General features: G+C 37.3%; 1 protein-coding gene across 3 annotated transcripts in view; it reads right to left on the bottom strand.

Annotated features, from left to right (window-relative positions):
* LOC127854992 (insulin-like growth factor 2 mRNA-binding protein 3) overlaps nucleotides 1-20170 on the bottom strand; it is a 63795-nt gene that overhangs the window by 33388 nt on the left and 10237 nt on the right. The window contains exons 2-7 of one of the 3 annotated variants that reach the window (XM_052390218.1): nucleotides 17604-17786; nucleotides 15758-15815; nucleotides 11550-11653; nucleotides 10965-11019; nucleotides 8064-8112; nucleotides 7629-7780 (exon numbers count right to left, since the gene is read on the bottom strand). In XM_052390218.1, coding sequence (XP_052246178.1) covers nucleotides 7629-7780; nucleotides 8064-8112; nucleotides 10965-11019; nucleotides 11550-11653; nucleotides 15758-15815; nucleotides 17604-17786 — 601 coding nt within the window. Of the gene's footprint in view, nucleotides 1-7628; nucleotides 7781-8063; nucleotides 8113-10964; nucleotides 11020-11549; nucleotides 11654-15757; nucleotides 15816-17603; nucleotides 17877-20170 lie in introns of those variants that run through there. The other 2 variants (XM_052390216.1, XM_052390217.1) reach the window with 2 other exon arrangements.

Raw genomic sequence — 20170 nt, 5'->3', positions numbered from 1 at the left:
TTAGGGTGGGGGTGGGATTCGGGTGGGGATTCTACGGTGCGATGGTTTGGACGGTATTTCAAACATAAAATAATAAAAATAAATCTTTGTTTTTTAACAGTTTCAAAAAAAAAATTTGGGGGGGGGGGGGGGTGGGGGGGTATAGTGTGAGGGTGTGGTGGTCATTTGTGAGATGATCTTTAAAAAAAAATAATAAAAAAATAGGGGGTGGGATTCGGGGGGGGGGGGGGGAGGGCACGGGGGATGGTTTGGGTGGAGTCTATTGTGGTATGTCAGGTAAGAGTAGTTTTGTCAAAGTATCAATCAAATCTAATCATAAATAAAGAAGTTATGGCAATTTTAGCAAAATTTTATAATTTGACCTTGTGAGTCAAGGTCATTCAAAGGTCAAGGTAAAATTCATCTTGCCAGGTACGGGAACCTCATGATAGCATGAAAGTATTTGAAGTTTGAAAGCAATAGCCTTAATAGTTAAGAAGTAATGTGGATCGAAACACAAAATTTAACCATATATTCAAAGTTACTAAGTCAAAAAAGGGCCATCATTCCGTAAAAATGACAACCAGAGTTATGCAACTTGTCCTTTTACTGTACACTTATGATAATTTGCGAGTGTTCCAAGTATGAAAGCAATATCTATGATACTTTAGGGGTAAAGTGGACCAAAACACAAAACTTAACCAAATTTTCTAAGTATAAAGGACCCATAATTCCGTCCAAATGCCAGTCAGAGTTACATAACTTTGCCTGCACAGTCCCCTAATGATAGTTAATAAGTGTTGCAAGTATGAAAGCAATAGCTTTGATACTGTAGGAATAAAGTGGACCTAAACACAAAACTTAACCAAATTTTCAATTCTCTAAGTATAAAAAGGGCACATAATTCTGTCAAAATGCCAGTCAGAGTTACATTACTTTGCCTGCACAGTCCGCTTATGATAGTTAGTAAGTGTTGCAAGTATGAAAGCAATAGCTTTGATACTTACGGAATAAAATGGACCTAAACACAAAACTTAACCAAAATTTTCAATTTTCTAAGTATAACAAGAGTGCCAAACTGTCACAAGATACGCCCGTTCGAAGGTTTTGGACACCATGCTCAATGCTTGAAATGCACTAAGTGACCTCAAGACCTAGTTATTGACCCGGCATGACCCATATTTGAACTTGACCTAGATATCATTTAGATGTAACATCTGACTAAATTTGGTGAAGATCAGATGAAAACTACTTCAATTAGGGAGCGAACACCATGCTAAAGGCTTGAAATGCACTTTGTGACCTCTAGACCTCGTTTTTTACCCGGCATGACCCATATTCAAACTTGACCTACATATCATCTAGACACAACTTCTGACCAAATTAGGTGAATATCAGATGAAAACTACTTAAATTAGAGAGCGGACACCATGCTAAATGCTTGAAATGCACCAAGTAACCTTGTGACCTAGTTTTTGACACAGCATGACCCATATTTGAACTTGACCTACATATCATCTAGACACAATTTCTGACCAAATATGGTGAAGATCGGGTGAAAACTACTTCAATTAGAGAGCGGACATCATGCTTAATCCTTGAAATGCACTAAGTGACCCCGTGACCTAGTTTTTGACCCGGCATGAACCATATTCGAACTTGACCTAGATATTGTCTAGACACAACTTCTGACCAAGTTTGGTGAAGATCGGATGAAAACTATTTGAATTAGAGAGCGGACACTGCTGTGGACGCCGCCCGCCTGCCACCCGCCTGCCAAGGGTGAAACTATAATACGTCCCGTTTTTTAAAACGGGCCTATAAAAAATGATTTATTTTTTAGCAGATCATTCAACTTTTCAAGATATGGGCCCTTTTTCAAGTTTTTATATTTTCTTAAGGACTGGGCGTTAAATATTTAACAGAATGCTGCGCTCAATTAATATACCCTTAGTGAAAGACTTTTCTTCAGTATTGATTCATGGGCCCATTTGAATAAGTCAAAGTACAAAAGGCGGTCAATATCAAGAACAAAAAGAGGTCAGATGATGTGGGCGAGTCGAGATTGCTCACAGCTAATATCGATATAAGTATAAAACCTTTGTAGGAAGCAGTGTTGATGTAACACGAAACACGTCATTTTGCAAAAGCAACTAGAGCTTTGTCACTGAATGTGACTTATACCCCCATACCACTTTGACGCAGGATAAAAAGTTGTTTAAAAGTTTCGGATGAATACAATTTGAATTAGAGTCCGGACAAAGTGGCGCCGTTGAAAATGCACTAATTGACCCTATGACCTAGTTCTTGACCCGACATGACCCATATTCGAACTTGACCTAGATATCAACTAGATGCAACTACTGACCAAGTTTGGTAAAGATCGGATGAATACAATTTGAATAAGAGTCCGGACAAAGTGGCGCTGTTGAAAATGGACTAATTGACCCTATGACCTAGTTTTTTACCTGGCATGACCCATATTCGAACTTGGCCTAGATATCAACTAGATGCAACTACTGACCAAGTTTGGTGAAGATAAGATTTATACAATTTGAATTAGAGTCCGGACAAAGTAAAATGCACTAATTGACCCTTTGACCTAGTTTTTGACCCAGCATGACCCATATTCGGACTTGACCTAGATATCAACTAGATGCAACTACTGACCAAGTTTGGTGAAGATCGGATGAATACAATTTGAATTAGAGTCCGGACAAAGTGGCGCCGTTGAAAATGCACTAATTGACCCTATGACTTAGTTTTTGACCCGGCATGACCCATATTCGAACTTGGCCTATATATCAACTAGATGCAACTGCTGACCAAGTTTGGTGAAGATCGGATGAATACAATTTGAAATAGAGTCCGGACAAAGTGGCCCCTTTGAAAATGCACTTATTGACCCTATGACCTAGTTTTTGACCCGGCATGACCCATATTCGAACTTGGCCTAGATATCAACTAGATGCAACTGCTGACCAAGTTTGGTGAAGATCGGATGAATACAATTTGAATTAGAGTCCGGACAAAGTGATGCCTTCCGCCCGCCGCCCGCCCGCCCGCCCGCCAAGGGGTTTCACATAATACGTCCCGTATTTTATACGGGCGTATAAAAAGGGCACATAATTCTGTCAAAATGCACGCCAGAGTTATCTAACTTTGCCTGCCCAGTCCCCTCATGATAGTAAGTAAGTGTACCAAGTTTGAATGCAATAGCATTGATACTTTCTGAGAAAAGTGGACCTAAACGCAAAACTTAACCAAAATTTTCAATTTTCTAAGTATAAAAAGGGCACATAATTCTGTCAAATTGCATGCCATAGTTATCTAACTTTGCCTGCCCAGTCCTCTCATGTTAGTAAGTGTACCAAGTTTGAATGCAATAGCATTGATACTTTCTGAGAAAAGTGGACCTAAACGCAAAACTTAACCGGACGCCGACGCCAAGGTGATGACAATAGCTCATAATTTTTTTTCAAAAAATAGATGAGCTAATAATACGATGGATGGTTTAGCAACTTAAAAATTTCAAAGGGCCATAACTCTCCAAATAAATCATCTAACCAAAACCCACAAATAACATGCGCATCTCCTCAAGGTAGTTAAGCTTCCCATAAAGCTTCATTGACTTCCAGTCAGTAGTTGGGGAGAAATAGCCCGGACAAGAATTGCACTATATGTACAGTTTATAGAAAATTTCAAAGGGCCATAACTCTGTGAACAAGAGCACCGCCTTGCGGGTGCAGACCGCTCATCTATTTTCTTTTTAAAGGTGAAGGGACTCTCATTTTCAATCACAAAGGAGGGAGGAGTGGAGTGAAGAGGGGTGTATAGTGTGGGGTTGTGGACATTTATTACATTATCTTCCAAAAAAGCGAAAAAAAAAAAAAAAAAAAAAAATCGGGGGGGGGGGGGGTATAGTGTGAGGGTGTGGTGATAATTTGTGAGATGATCTTAAAAAAAAAAAAAAAAAAAAAAAAAAAAAATCAAAAAAAAAATTTGGGGGGGGGGGTGGGGGGGGGTGGGGTGGGGGTATAGTGTGAGGGTGTGGTGGTCATTTGTGAGATGATCTTATAAAAAAAAAAAAAAAAAAAAAAAATTAGGGGGGGGGGGGAGGGGGGGGGGAGGGGGGGGGAGGGCACGGGGGATGGTTTGGGTGAAGTCTATTGTGGTATGTCAGGTAAGAGTAGTTTCATCAAAGTATCAATCAAATCTAATCATAAATAAAGAAGTTATGGCAATTTTAGCAAAATTTAATAATTTGACCTTGAGAGTCAAGGTCATTCAAAGGTCAAAGTAAAATTCAAGTTGCCAGGTACAGTAACCTCATGATAGCATGTAAGTATTTGAAGTTTGAAAGCAATAGCCTTGATACTTCGAGTGGATCGAAACACAAAATTTAACCATATATTAAAAGTTACTAAGTCAAAAAAGGGCCATAATTCCGTAACAATGACAACCAGAGTTATGCAACTTGTCCTTTTACTGTACCCTTATGATAGTTTGTGAGTGTTCCAAGTATGAAAGCAATATCTATGATACTTTAGGGGTAAAGTGACCAAAACATAAATCTTAACCAAATTTTCAATTTTCTAAGTATAAAGGGCCCATAATTCCGTCCAAATGCCAGTCAGAGTTACATAACTTTGCCTGCACCGTCCCCTTATGATAGTTCATAAATCTTGCAAGTATGAAAGCAATAGCTTTGATACTGTAGGAATAAAGTGGACCTAAACACAAAACTTAATCAAATTTTCAATTTTCTAAGTATAAAAAGGGCACATAATTCTGTCAAAATGCCAGTCAGAGTTACATTACTTTGCCTGCACAGTCCCCTTATGATAGTTAGTAAGTGTTGCAAGTATGAAAGCAATAGCTTTGATGCTTAAGGAATAAAATGGACCTAAACACAAAACTTAACCAAAATTGTCAATTTTCTAAGTATAAAAAGGGCACATAATTCTGTCAAAATGCATGCCAGAGTTATCTAACTTTGCCTGCCCAGTCCCCTCATGATAGTAAGTAAGTGTACCAAGTTTGAATGCAATAGCATTGATACTTACTGAGAAAAGTGGAACTAAACGCAAAACTTAACCAAAATTTGCAATTTTTTAAGTACAAAAAGGGCACATAATTCTGTCAAAATGCACGCCAGAGTTATCTAACTTTGCCTGCCTAGTCCCCTCATGATAGTAAGTAAGTGTACCAAGTTTGAATGCAATAGCATTGATACTTTCTGAGAAAAGTGGACCTAAACGCAAAACTTAACCGGACGCCGACGCCAACGCCAACGCCAACGCCAACGCCGACGCCAAGGTGATGACAATAGCTCATAATTTTTTTTCAAAAAATAGATGAGCTAAAAATCATCTGACTATAACCGGCTGATAATATGCACATCTCCTGTTGGTAGTGAAGCTTCCCTTAAAGTTTCATTGAATTCCCATAATAAGTTGCTGAGAAATAGCTCGGACACGAATTGCACTATATGTACAATGGAAAATTTCAAAGGGCCATAACTCTGTCAAAAATCATCCAACCAGAACGTGCTGATAATATGCACATCTCGTCTTGGTAGTGAAGCTTCCCATAAAGTTTCATTGAATTCCAGTCATTAGTTGCTGAGAAATAGCTCGGACAAGAATTGCACTATATGTACAGTTAATGGAAAATTTCAAAGGGCCATTACTCTGTGAAAAATCAACCGACCAGAACCCGCTGATTATATGCATATCTCCCCTTGGTAGTGAAGCTTCCCATAAAGTTTCATTGAATTCCGGTCATAAGTTGCTGAGAATTAGCCAGGACAAAAATTGTGCACGGACGGACAGACGGACACACGGACAGACGAAGCAGCGACTATATGCTCCTCCAAAAAATTTTTTTGGGGGAGCATAACAAATCAATAAATTTTAATAAGGATAACTAGACACCATATAAAACTTAAGACAAAACCAGAAATGTGTTTGTCAGAAACACTATGTCCCTTTCTGCGCCGCTTTGAAGCTGTATATTAGACCTTTGACCTTGAAGGATGACCTTGAGTGACCTTTCATCACTCAGAATGTGCAGCTCCATGAGACACACATGCATGCCAAATATGAAGTTGCTATCTTCAATATTGCAAAAGTAATGGCAAAATGTTCAAGTTGAGTAAACAAACACACAAACCAACCAACCAACCGGCAGGGCAAAAACAATATGTCCCCCACTATAGCAGTCCCATACCCTGTTTATTCTGCCATAGTAATAACAGGATCACCATAAGTTCCATCCACCCAAAATAGGTATATATATGCCCCTATTTTTTCAACACATACTTCTTTCAACCTAGCTTAGGTAGATTTTTTAGATGCCTATATTTAACTTTTCACATATTACTGTTACCTTAGTACCAACAGTTTTGTATGATGAAAACACACGTACAACATGCATATTTCCAGTGCGACGATTTGATCAACTATTTTCAAGTTATAGCATATCCTGATCTGATTTTTCAACAGTTTTCACTTAATTCTGTAATAGTAGCAACCACAATTTTTGTCTTACAAAAAATATACTGAAACAAGACGGCCATGATGCCCCTTAAGCGCTCAAATTTGTTGACGGCCTCAGGGGTGGCCAAATCAAATGTCCGAGTTGCCCGAGTCTTACATTTGCTTGTCTGGGCAACTGGTTTTTTTCAATTAAGTTGTCCGTGGACAACCAGTCGGGTCGAGGAATATAAAAAAATTCATTGTATAAAAGCCGTAATTAAGTTTTACAAAACCGGATGTTGACACGCGATTACATTGTCAGTGCTATTTGCGGAGCAATCAAGCTAAAATACGGGCACTTTTCTGCCCAGTGATCTCCCTAATTTTATAAGAGACTGGGAGCATGCCGCATTTTCAACATTCGGCCAGACTGTTAGAAGACAGTGTACAGGCTGGTTTGCTCGTTCATTCCGTATCTAAATATTAAATGTTCGTCTTTAATTTTAAAATGCATTAATACCAAACGTTTGCTAAATTCTAGCATGATTTTTTTCTCATGTTTTACTTCATACAAATTCAAGCATAGCCGGATAGTTACGTTGCATATGGCAATCGCTGTCATTAAAATTCGGAAATGATTGTAGGATAACACATTTAATTATGCTCATTTGTGAATTAAACAAAACGTTTACAGTTGTGTGTAATTAAATCCACGAGTCTTTGTTAAACGCTTAAAGTGATGAACAAATGTTTTGACAATACACTAATGCACAATATCAACGATGATTACACTGTTGCCATCATCAGTTTTCTAAGTAACTGGCCACGATTTTATCGTGGAGGTGTACACCGTAGGGTCTGTTAGAATGGTACACGTGTAGGTATAACAATAAATGCGTTTATAATTTATATAAACATTAATGGACAAGTGTAGTTCAGCAACGGACAAGTTATATTTCCTAAATGGTTGTCCGTGGACAAGTATAGTTTTTTTAGATTTCGCCACCCCTGGGCCTATATATAATGTCCAGATAAACCTTATGACCAATGTTCATTGATTCAAGGTCCAAGATTGGAAGAGAAATGTGGCTCCTAGAGTAGTAACAAGCTTGTGTGATGATGACCCACCACACAAACAATCAGACATCACCAAGGCAACCAACAGCTCACCTGAGAGGTAGCTCCTGCACCCTGTTGTCCTGCCCCAAGGGGTGTCCCCTGGGTCCTCCCATCTGCTGTCGGTTGTCCCGACGTTCGGGCATCGGTCCCTCCTGGTTGTTTGGGCGGGGCCGTCGCTGGATCTTGTTGCTGGCAAAGTCAACCTGGAAAACAAGCACAGTATGAACCATGTGTGCACAGATTGGCTTGTGTGTGAAAACCAGTCTTGGCACAAGTCCATGAACTTTTATTGGCAACAAGGTCAGGTAGTCACATAGCTATTAGAGGCCCAAATTCCAATATACTGTCAGGTTTGCCAGGTTTGAAATACATTATAATCAAAACTTGTTTAAACATCAAATGATTCTATGTGCACATATTTGTTTTAATCCATCAAAAGCAATGGTGAAATGTTATAACATATTTTGGCAACATAATCTGTCTTACCTTTATAGATGACCCTTGGAAATCAATGTCATTCAAACTTTGAACAGCACTGAAACAAGATGAAAGAAAATGTATGTTAACAACTATTCAGATGTAATTGCGTTTCTGGTCATATTTTTGTTGGTTTTTTGTTATCGTGTGTTTTTGGTTGAGTAGGGGGGGTGGGGATGGGGGGCAGTTGAAATCACTGAATATACAGTCAAACCTGATTTCAGCGGTCAGTCAAGAGAAATGACCAAAGTGACCGTTGTCCACAGGTGACTGTTGGATTCGGATCATAATTTTAAGATGGTTGGTCAGTTGGTAGTATTGCTAAGTCGTTACCCCAGCCAGTTGTTTGCATACAGTGTAAAACAAATGCTCATTGCCGTTACCTAAGCATAATAACAGAATTTACTTACATTGAATAATACAGACTAATATCTTATAGATTGATTTAATTTCATATTGTTAAACTAAAGCAATGACTTTATCAACGCTAGTATAATTGTTTACTCATGCATCTCTTTCATTCAGTAAATAAAGCTTGTCACGTGCCATTGACGTCACGTCCGTACAAGTCTAAAAAGCGGATTCGCTGTCATAAACCGACAATACGGTCTAACTGTTCCGTTCTCATTCAAAGAAAATGACGCAATTTTTTTTTTTTATTTATTCGTTCGCAAACATCACACAAACAGCATTATTATTCAACAACCTCATTCAAAATACAAACATTCATTCATTCTTAATAACGAAAAAACATAGCACATCATGCAGAATAAACAAGATAACTTATCACGCAAAAAACTTCAAAACACTACAACCATCATCACTCGCAACAATCAAAACAATTCACTCCACGCTAAAAAACTCGCTAATCTTTTTTTGAATACTAAAACACTTGACCCGGTGCACAAAGAAATCGTCTTGAAATTTCATGACGGAGTCAAGCATTACCTGGTTATTCTTTGACAAAGCAACGTTCTTAAAGTGATCGATGTACTGGCATGTTCTGCTGATGGAGCAGACAGTGCTGGATGGTGGAAGTGCAGAGTACTTATTAGCAGTCATTTAATTAGCGATGATTACTTTAAACGTGTCACAAACGCTGACATTTTCTTTTGAAGACACCCCGACAATTATCCCCGGAAAACAAACCTTCTCAACACATTATTTGTTTACATGCAGCGGACCGCCTTTGTTATATCAAAGCAGGGTTGGCATATTGACCGGTCAATTAAGTATTGACCAGGCCGGCGGTCAATACCCGTTTAAAACCGGTCAATACTGGTCATTTCTGGTCAATACTGGTCGATTGAAAATTGTAGCATTTAAACATGACAAAGGAAGAATTTAAGCTTTTCTATATTAAATCAATCATTATTCTGTAATTGATAAACTTTTTTTTAGTTATTTTTTGTAAAAAAATCTTTAAAGCTGTAAAAAATTACTTCTTTATTATTTATGGAAACGGCCTCAAAACAAAAGAACTTAAGGCAATATCTTTATCTCAGTATATCACATCTGTTACTAAAGTATTATTACTATTGTAGTTACCATAGTATTTCACTGATCTATTGATATATCTATGTGATAAGAGATGAACAAACAGAACTCTTGGGGTTTCTAGGGTCATAAATCTGGCCCCTAAGCCATAATTGGTAATAAAATCCATGCAGTGTTATGTCTCTGATAGTGACAATGAAGCATAAATGCACTTAGGCTATTTCATTTCACTCACACAAAAGGAGATAACTTGCTATTAATTTAATAGTTACTTCTAATTTGTCTACTTTCTGTAGTAAGAGGGTTTTCATAATTTAAAGTTCAAGTGGTCTTCAAATGAATAAGCAATCAAAGTTCTTGATTTTGCCAACAAATAATGTTTACCAATTGTGGGTCTACTCTAGACTCTTCTTTTCAATTATTTCTTTCTTTTAATAATTATTTCTTATTATGTTTTTTATTTTTACGTCAATGGAAAATAAAATATTTTTTCACTATTTTGTTTAAAAAGTACTTCAGGCAAGAAAACGTGACAAGTAAGGGTTGTGTCAAAAAGGTGCCATTTAAGGCCCTATTATCAGTTTTGGGAGCCCTAACCTGTATAGGTGAGAAGACTGAGGAGACAGTGGGGCATGGTTCAGGGACAGGTTCTTGTTGAATCAAGCACAAAATTTCCGAGCATTCATAATTCATTAATAGATTTGACAAAAAAAAAAAATCGACCAGAAAAATCCAATGACTAACTTCGACTAATTTGCAAATTTTTTAGAGATTTGCCTACAAATTGCATGAACAGGTATAACATAGTGGGTATTATTAGCTTAAGACATTTTTGGCAACATGTCTATTTAATTTATATTATCAATATTGTTTAATTAAGAATGGAATATTAATCAAAATTGGGGGTAAAGTTCAATCCACTAGTATTGACCAGTAATGAACACTTTGGGAGTATTGACCGGGGCGGTTTTAGCCGGTAAAAACATCCGGTTAAAACCGGGGACGGTCGATTGGTGCCAACCCTGTATCAAAGGCAATTACCGCTATCAGACGCTTTAACCGCAAAATAGAAGGACAAATGATGTGCGGTCTGTTTAATTTTCGCGACTTGAGACTACCGACGATTTCAGTTCAATTATGAATTTCGGAGTGGAATATAGTGGCCGTTGGCCGTTATGGACAGTTGGCCGCTATTTTCAAGTGTAATATAGTGTTTTCGTTGGGGGGATTCCAGACTGACCGTTGTCTGCAGGTGACCATTAATTTCAGGTGGCCGTTTAGACTGTACTAAGAAATACTTCATAAACATAATTACTTTATATATCAGATTAAATGTTTCAAAATGTAATTTTACAAAAGTACTGACTGATAAAGGATTAGCCCTATGAAATCACTCTGTACTTGACTACTTACGACTGAGCAGAATCTGGACTGTCAAATGTCACATACACAAGACCCTCTGCACCCACTGAAATGAAAGTTCACAAATGTCTCATAATTTGCATACTTCTTGAAGTAATAAGTTTTACAGACAATTTGACGGAGCAGAAAAAATTAAAATGAACATCAGCTTTTTTTATTTTTCAAATAACATTAGGCCACGCAATTCCCATTTAATATTGTTTTCCATTTTTTTCCTCTTCTGACGGATGGAAGGTTAATAATTAACCATGATAAACTTTGTTCAGGGTGAACATCAAAAGTACTGTTTATGATATGCCCTACCTTAAAGACTGAAATAGCATTAATATTTATTGTCAAAGTCAGGGCAGTATTAACTGGATCATGCATCATGCTTTAATATACCAATGATATGCTGGTATAAATATTAGATAAACTCAATCATTGACACTCCAGAAGTAGCTACAGGTCAGTTCACTGCTACAACTCAGCTTCTGCATTGTTCCATAGTTAGATGTTTAAGCTACATTGATCCTTACCCAGTTCACATTTCTGCATGGTTCCATAGTTAAATGTTTAAGCTACATTGGTCCTTACCCAGTTCACATTTCTGCACTGCTCCATAGTTACTGACCAACTCCTCTAATTCTTCCACCCCAATATGGTTGGGGAAATTCCTGATCTGTATCTTGTTGGAGCGCCTGTAACAAGGTTAGGAAGCAGGTCATGAGAGGTCTGGGCTTAACAACCTCAACAGGGCCAAAACAAACTTACGCAGGGGCCTCTATTCCTTCCCCTTAACCAAAAAGGCCCTTTTCCTTACAGAAATTTCTTAAATATTATGCATTTTTCTCTAAATTTCCAATCTACCTCAGCATTTTCATTCCCCAAAGCCAGAATATTGTGTCTTTTTTTCCCCGAAAAAAAGGCTGTGGCCCTTTGCCCAAAGTTGGTGTTTTGGCCCTGCTCAATCAAGGCACCCATGTTTTTTTCACTGGGCTCAATCAAGGCACTCCATTTTTTTGTGACTGGGCATAACAACCTCAATCAAGGCAACCCATGTTTTTGTCACCTTGGAGGGAAAGCGGTGGGGAACAACAGATGGGGAATTTAAAAACAAACAGTACATTATTTTTTTAGATAAACATGTTTACATTTTTAATTTCTACTATGGTGAAAATCATAATTCAAATGCCTTGCTACAAATTGTGAATTGAATATTATTGTGCTCAAATTTTGTTGAAAGCAGTGGGTTCTGTATATTATTACATGTATGCATTCTATATAAATTTTACTCATTCTTAAACATGCATGGTATAAGCCGAGTCTTCAACTGTGAACCTTACTTTTCACTTGCCCACATTAGCACACTATGTAGTATACCTATAATTATAAATAATTATTAATGAACAAGTTTAAATTTTGCCACTTGTCAAGAGTATAATAATTCAAAGTATGGTACTTGGCGGGACTTTCATTTTACTTGCCCCTAGTTTTGGACAAGTGGGTTAACATTTAGACTGCTGAAGCTATTGGAAGGCATGCTTGAGGATTTCAATTATTCACAGTACCAGTCAGCAATTTAAAATAATGTGTTTCTCTAAAAAAGGGTAACTTACTCTTTTATTTTTTAGTACCAGTATATAGTTAAACTATAAGACACATGAACTTAAAGTTTAAGTCATTAATTTGTATGCAATATTGTTACATTATTACCTTCAACATTTGTCATTTGACACATAATTTTAATTTTAAAATACTTTAACAAGGGACAAAATTGTCACAAAACCAGGTTATCAATTATTAACAAGGGCTGTTTGTAAAACATGCATGCCCCCATATCAGCGATTTTCCTTGTCCAATTGGGAAAAGTACCTGTACCGGTCCGATTGGGAAAAATTGAGTCGTGAAAACCTCAAAATTGGGAAAAATCGAGTCGTGAAATCCTGAAATTGGGAAAATCACGTCGTGAAGTTTGGGTCTTATTGAATACATCATACAGTTCATACTTAATTGAACATATCCATTTAAATAATCATTTGCAGGCATGCCTTAATGACCATTAAGTTATAAAGTTTATATAAATAACAAAATATTATAAAGAACACACCAAATCAATTACTAGTTGTTTTAATCTCTTTTAAAGCAATGTCTTTCTCTTTCATTTTTGTGAAAATTTCAACAATCTTTGATGTTTGATCATCACTCAGTTGCTTGCATCCCTCCCTGCACAGCATCATTATTGCTGTCAATGTGTCCTGTGATAGATGGTTCCGATTGTTTTTTTTGCATAATATTTGCTATTATGACTCATTTCAAACTACGATAAGGTTACAAACCGACGTAAAACAGTACGCTGGCTGCCTGGCAAAAGAACCGGAAACAGTAACAACTCTATTGATTGAATGCGCTGAATAATAAAACCCGAAATTAATCGAGCGCGTGGTTACACACAACTATACGATTTTCTTTGTTCGCTCGCCGAAAGTTGTTTTTTTTACGAAACTTTCTATCGTTTTGAGAAAAAATTCGGACGCTGATTGGGATTTTTCCAGATGCCGATTGGGAATTTGGGAATTTTCGCTCGATTGGGAAAGTACCGTTTTGGGAATTTGGGAATTTTCGTTCGATTGGGAAAGTACCGTTTACCGGTACTTTATAAAGAAGGAGGAAAATCGCTGCATATGGGCTGTCAGTTGTAGTGACAGTCATTGTGTGAATAGGTTTTTTGTCACTGTGGCCTTGACTTTTGACCTAGTGACCTGAAAATCAATAGTGGTCATCTGCCAGTCATGATCAATGTATCTATAAAGTTTCATGATCTTAGGCGTAAGCATTCTTGAGTTATCATCCTGAAACCATTTTACTGTTTCGAGTCACTGAGACCTTGACCTTTGACCTAGTGACCTGAAAATCAATAGGGTCATCTGCCAGTCATGATCAATGTACCTATGAAATTTTATGATCCTAGGCCTAAGCGTTCTTGAGTTATCATCCGGAAACCATCTGGTGGACGGACCGAAACTTTAACCAAGATTTAAGTTTTTTATCCGGAAACCATTTTACTATTTAGAGTCATTGTGACCTTGACCTAGTGACCTGAAAATCAATAGGGGTCATCTGCCAGTCATGATCAATGTACCTATGAAGTTTCATGATCCTAGGCATAAGCATTCTTGAGTTATCATCCGGAAACCATTTTACTATTTCGAGTCACTGTGACCTTGACCTTTGACCTAGTGACCTAAAATCAATAGGGGTCATCTGCCAGTCATAATCAATGTACCTATGAAGTTTCATGATCCTAGGCCTAAGCATTCTCGAGTTATCATCCGGAAACCATTTTACTATTTCCGAGTCACTGTAACCTTGACCTTTGACATACTGACCTGAAAATCAATAGGGGTCACCTGCCAGTCATGATCAATGTACCTCTGAAGTTTCATGATGCTAGGCCTAAGTGTTCTTGAGTTATCATCCGGAAATAATCTGGTGGACGGACCAACCGACCGACATGTGCAAAACAATATACCCCCTCTTCTTCGGAGGGGGGCATAAAACGTCTGATAAACTTTTTAAAAAGGAGACAACTCAAGCTGAACTGATTGTTTAAAATTAACCCCCTTTGTTTCAAAATAAATCTATTTTTAGTCGTGGCGACCTTGACCTTGGAGATATTGACGCAATTCTTTCGTGCGACACACCGTCTAATGATGGTGAACAAATGTGCCAAATGATTTTAAAATCTCACAATAAATGACATAGTTTAGTTATGGCCCCGACAAGCTCATTTATGGCCATTTTTGACCTTTTAACTCAAAGTGGGACCTTGACCTTGGAGATATAGACGTAATTCTTTCGCTCGACACACCGTCTAATGATGGTGAACAAATGTGCCAAATGATTTTCAAATCTCACAATGATTGACAAAGTTATGGCCCGGACAAGCCTGCTCCGCCAGCCGACATTCGCCAATTTAATAACCAGTTTTTTCCTTCGGAAGAACTGGTTAAAAACATTAAAATAAAACATAATTTAATTTGTTTCAATTCAATCAGACAGATTTAACAAGGGACAAAATTGTCACAAAACCAGGTTTTCATTGTGAAAAAAAAATCTGATAAAGGAAGAAAACTCAAACTGAACTTTTGAAATGACCAAAAAAAATTAACCCCCTTTGTAAGTTTTTTTTTTTTTTAATCTATTTTAAGTCGTGGCGACCTTGACATTGGAGATATTGACGTGATTCTTTCGTGGGACACACCGTCCCATGATGGTGAACAAATGTGCCAAATGATTTTAAAATCTCACAATGAATGACATAGTTATGGCCAGGACAAGCTCATTTATGGCCATTTTTGACCTTTGAACTCAAAGTGTGACCTTGACCTTGGAGATATCGACGTAATTATTTCGCGCGACACACCGTCCAATGATGGTGAACAAATGTGCCAAATGATTTTAAAATCTGACGATGAACGACATAGTTATGGCTCGGACAAGCTCATTTATGGCCATTTTTGACCTTTGAACTCAAAGTGTGACCTTGACCTTGGAGATATCGACGTAATTATTTCGCGCGACACACCGTCCAATGATGGTGAACAAATGTGCCAAATGATTTTAAAATCTGACAATGAAGGACATAGTTATGGCCCGGACAAGCTTATTCCGCCAGCCCGCCAGCCAGCCAGCCCGCCCGCATTCGCCAATCTAATAACCAGTTTTTTCCTTCGGAAAACCTGGTTAAAAACCACAAACCACTGTTAAGAACATCAGCAAACAGTACAAATATATAAATATACCTCCTCCGTCCTACAGATGGTTCAACCTGCATTCTGTCTGAAATCTCGCAAAGAAGACCTGCAATCATACGAGCAAAGTATACATCATATTAATTTATAGCAGTCTTCGAAATTAGCACACGCCCGATCGCCCTTGGCGGGTAAAATTACTGCCGGGCACATACAAAAATTCAGGTTTGTGGCCAGCCGGGCATGTAAATTATTGAAGCCAATTGACAGTTTATAAAAAAAAATCGTAAGCGGTTCTTGATATTTGCAGATCTATTTTTCAATTTGGCGAACAAACACCTTGCCGTAAGTTGTAAAACAATGAAATTCGATTGGTTTAACAACACGCACCTGCTTGCCCACGTCATCGTTATTGTTTTTGACCGATGCAGTTCGGTCACATTCGGTTCTTATCGACGGTTTCTCTAGACATTAATCGAGAAGATGCTTTTTTAATCGATCATTTCAATCAAGTAATACGCTTCCGTTTTTGTCAATGTAAACAAATGTCATTGTCGACATAGAGGCAGTATCTTAGGTATGTTGATGGGGCTAAGCCCGATAAAGCACTTCCAAAATAGAAAATTGACAATGATTTAGAGAAAAAGGAAGCCAAGAAATGGTACGAGAACACCATAGAACGCTCTTTTCAAGAGCACTGGTGTAACGATCGACCGTCTTAATTCTAGTGATTGATTAGATGTAATTGTATTCACTACTATTGAAACAAATGTTCTGCTTTACTATGTGTAGCATGTAAGTGTTAAAATGTTGTGATTTGTTATAATTTTGGTTATAAAAGTTTGGGCATGTAAAATATATGTTGGGCATGTAAAAATTCTTAAGTAACTGGCCCGACTGGCATGTAACTTTTCAAAGCTAATTTCGAAGACTGTTATAGGACTTGTTTAAACCAAAAGAAAAGTCAAACTTTCTCGCTAAATGTCGCTCGGTGTTTCGTCTACACATGTACACCCTTTTAAATTTATAACGCTTCATCTGGTTAGTCTAATTGCCAGCATTGTGTTGGCCAATGATATGAATGTTGTACAACCGAGCATTCGGTCGACAAAAATTGGCAACAAAACACAGACATGTAGCGAGAAAGTCGAAGTTAATTGAATATTAACGTTATTAGCCTAACAGATTTGTCATTTATGTAATCACGTTCTTTTTAATGTCTTTTAATGAATCCAGGTGCATAAGTTCGGAAACTGCATGGAAACATGCGTGTTCTCGATGAAAACAGTAATGTCCAGTGTTTCACAATCTTTCATCAATAGGCATATAGTGCGTTTCATACCTTGTGTATATATAATACCTATAGTATACAAGGGGTACTTTTTTCAAACTGTGTTTTTGTGTCAAAATTCGTTGTTGAAAAGTTAAACCATACACAATAGGTATACATTTAACAATCTGGAACCCCTGGTGTAAGCTCGGGGGGGGGGGGGGGGGGGGTAGGGTCCTGTGTGTGGGTGCAAATTTATGATACTGCTGCCTGTGAGTTTCATAGCCACATTGAGTCATTGTCATTGGCTATGAAGACAAATGTTAGTTTTGCAGACTGGTTTCATGATCAGTTTCGTTTCACTTATCATCCCTTCGATTGATAATCTGTATTAAAAGTTTTACGAAAATGCGCAAGTTATTGCTATCAAACCATTTATTTATTTGCCATAAAATTGGCATGTGCACTCTTTCGAACCACGTGACGATAAAGGCGCGCCGCCATGTTGGATTCATTTAGAAACCGGCGTGAACACAATCGGCAAGACTTCATTTATTGTTTGCATCTCACATATTCAGCTTCACGTGTTCAAATGCAAGGTAGAACTTACTAGGCATTTTTTCTCACCGTTTAATTTATCAATGCCTCTGTCTGCGTTCGCTTGGTCTACACAATCAACGAAGGCGTAGCTTCTTTTCACTAAGATGCTTTCGACCTCGACAGCATGTAGAGCGAAAAGACTGCGCAGTGATTGTTCCGAACAATTTGGCTTCAGATTCCCCACGTATAATCTGTAGAGAATTTTTGGCTCTGAAACAAATTTTTCGACTTTAAGAAATGATAACTGTACCATGACAATCTGTGGTAAGCGATTTTTGCCGCCTTTTTTCTGAGAACTATATTTCAATGAACTACATTTTTGTGCGTATGAATAAATTCCTAAAGTCTAGGTTACACACAACTAAATATCACAGGCTACACTTTACCAAGACGAAAATGTACTGGTTCTGTGCATTGTATAAGTTTTATTAATCATATCATTGACAACACGACCGGTAAACAGGCATTGGAGACTGTTGCTATAATACTAAATAGGGTTTTGGTTTAAATTCTCTACACATAACTGAAATGTTAAATACCATTAAAGTATATGTATTACCCCTGGACCCGGAATCACGGGAAATATATTCAAGGGGCAATTAAACACTGGGTTATAAATGCTGAAACAAAGAGTGTCAAAACTGGTGTGAACAATTAAATAAAAGCATTTACATTTATCAAGAGGATTTAGTTAATCTGCAACAAGGTAAGTTTTTACACACAAATAGGTTCAAATCAGTTTCTATATGTTGATTACATAAATTCAATTAATTTGTTGTTTGTTTTCGTCCTTATTTGTGTTCGTTCATTGGATTCAATTTAATCTGAAAGAATTTCAAGTTCTGAGTATTTTTTGTTCTTCAAAAGGGTCGCGAATAAGGGTCGCGAATATGATTGTAACCTTATCACGATGCGGTTCATCACATGCAAACAATAGCAGAATGGCCGCAGTTTTGACGGCCAAAATTTGAGCATGCGCAAACGTGACGTCATTATCGGAATCCCCAAAACCTCCTATACGTCGAGAATAATTTTTCAGTCAAAAGTCGCATGCTCCAAGTCACACCCTCACCCGATAAAACATAAAATCTCAGTAATTAAATTCGTTTGAGAGAGGAAAACACTCTGATTTCTCAAGAATACAATGATATAATCGAACTTAAATTTATGTGAAACACGAATGCATACAATCATGAGAAGACAGTGGCAAAATAAACGCTTATGAGACGAATACACACTCTAAAGAGATCAAAGGCGAAAACAACGCTTAATAGCGATCCTGGCGTGACAAAAATGATTAAACACTATCTAAAAGACACGATAGCGAAAAAGCGAAAGGTGCAAATAGTTTTGCCAAGTGTAATACTATTGTTATTTATGCATATATAAAATGAATTAGACAATATTTTTGTTTTGTAAAAAAACCTTGGTTACCCCCGGAAACACGATATGATGTGAAAAGTTGGACGTGCTTGGAAAAGTTTCCGATAAATTTTGCTGAATTTCGGCAGGGTACCGTAAGTAAATCCAGTTCTATAATTGTTTAAAGGCATTTTTAAATTAAAATATCTTTTGGTATATGCAAAGGAGGTATTATCATGTATGTTAGAAAAATCCTGGTTATTATTATTCAGGATTTATTGAAATATGGCTATCTAAAGTCGACAATGCAGGGATTTGTCCCCTATTTAGCACTTTATTTACAACTTTCTATAAAGGTATGCAACAGGCCCGTAGCCAGGGTTTTGAAAACGGGGGTGCGAATTTTCCCATCAACGAATGTTATTGAGCAACGAAGTGGCGAAGGGGGTAGGTGCGGGAGGGGGTTTGAAGGTCCTCAACCTAGAAACATTTTGAAAATGACACGTAAAACACTGCACTCTGATGACTTTTTATCTGTATTTAGAGACTGAAGTTATAGAGCATTTTTGTATGAATTTTCCCTTTCATTGACCATATTCAGTGACTGATCGACATGTATATGATATTACATACATGTATTTCCCATTACCATTTTTCATTTACCACCTTATCGACCGGAAATACATTATATTATACGGCGTTTAACCCGACACTAGTATGCGCGCACACACTTTGTTTACATATGCAGTTTCACATTTATTGAAAGTAAAATCAACAATAATAACAATATATAATATCATTATTTATTGGAATCTTGATTAAATTAGTGTATTTTACCATTCTAAAATTTTACCATTCATTAGTCAAGCAAATTAATAGAAAATATTTGACTTTTTTCAAAACAATTGTTTGTCTGCTTCTATCAGAGGCCTAGCATTGCTCTAAACGTGCTAATAGTGTATTGTACAACAAACACTGTTTAACAAAACTGGACCATCTCTAATTTGCATCAATACAAGGGTGCAGGATCCCGTGACTTTGTTAAGTGAAGTCAACACACCGGTAAGTGCTGCTTTTTTCCAAATAACTTTGTAAAACAATTTTTATTAAGAATTTCAACTAGTGTATAACGATTTTTAAGCTGCGTTTGTCAATGTGAAATACATCAGAATTACTTTATATAATAAGCATGTGTTCTTTTTTTCAAAAAGTTCATTTATACTGCTCAAATA

This window comes from Dreissena polymorpha, chromosome 13 (genome assembly GCF_020536995.1).
Source record: "Dreissena polymorpha isolate Duluth1 chromosome 13, UMN_Dpol_1.0, whole genome shotgun sequence".
Classification (NCBI taxonomy): Eukaryota; Metazoa; Mollusca; class Bivalvia; order Myida; family Dreissenidae; genus Dreissena; species Dreissena polymorpha.
The sequence above is the reverse complement of the archived record's forward strand: the minus strand, read 5'-3'. Positions and strand labels throughout refer to the sequence as shown.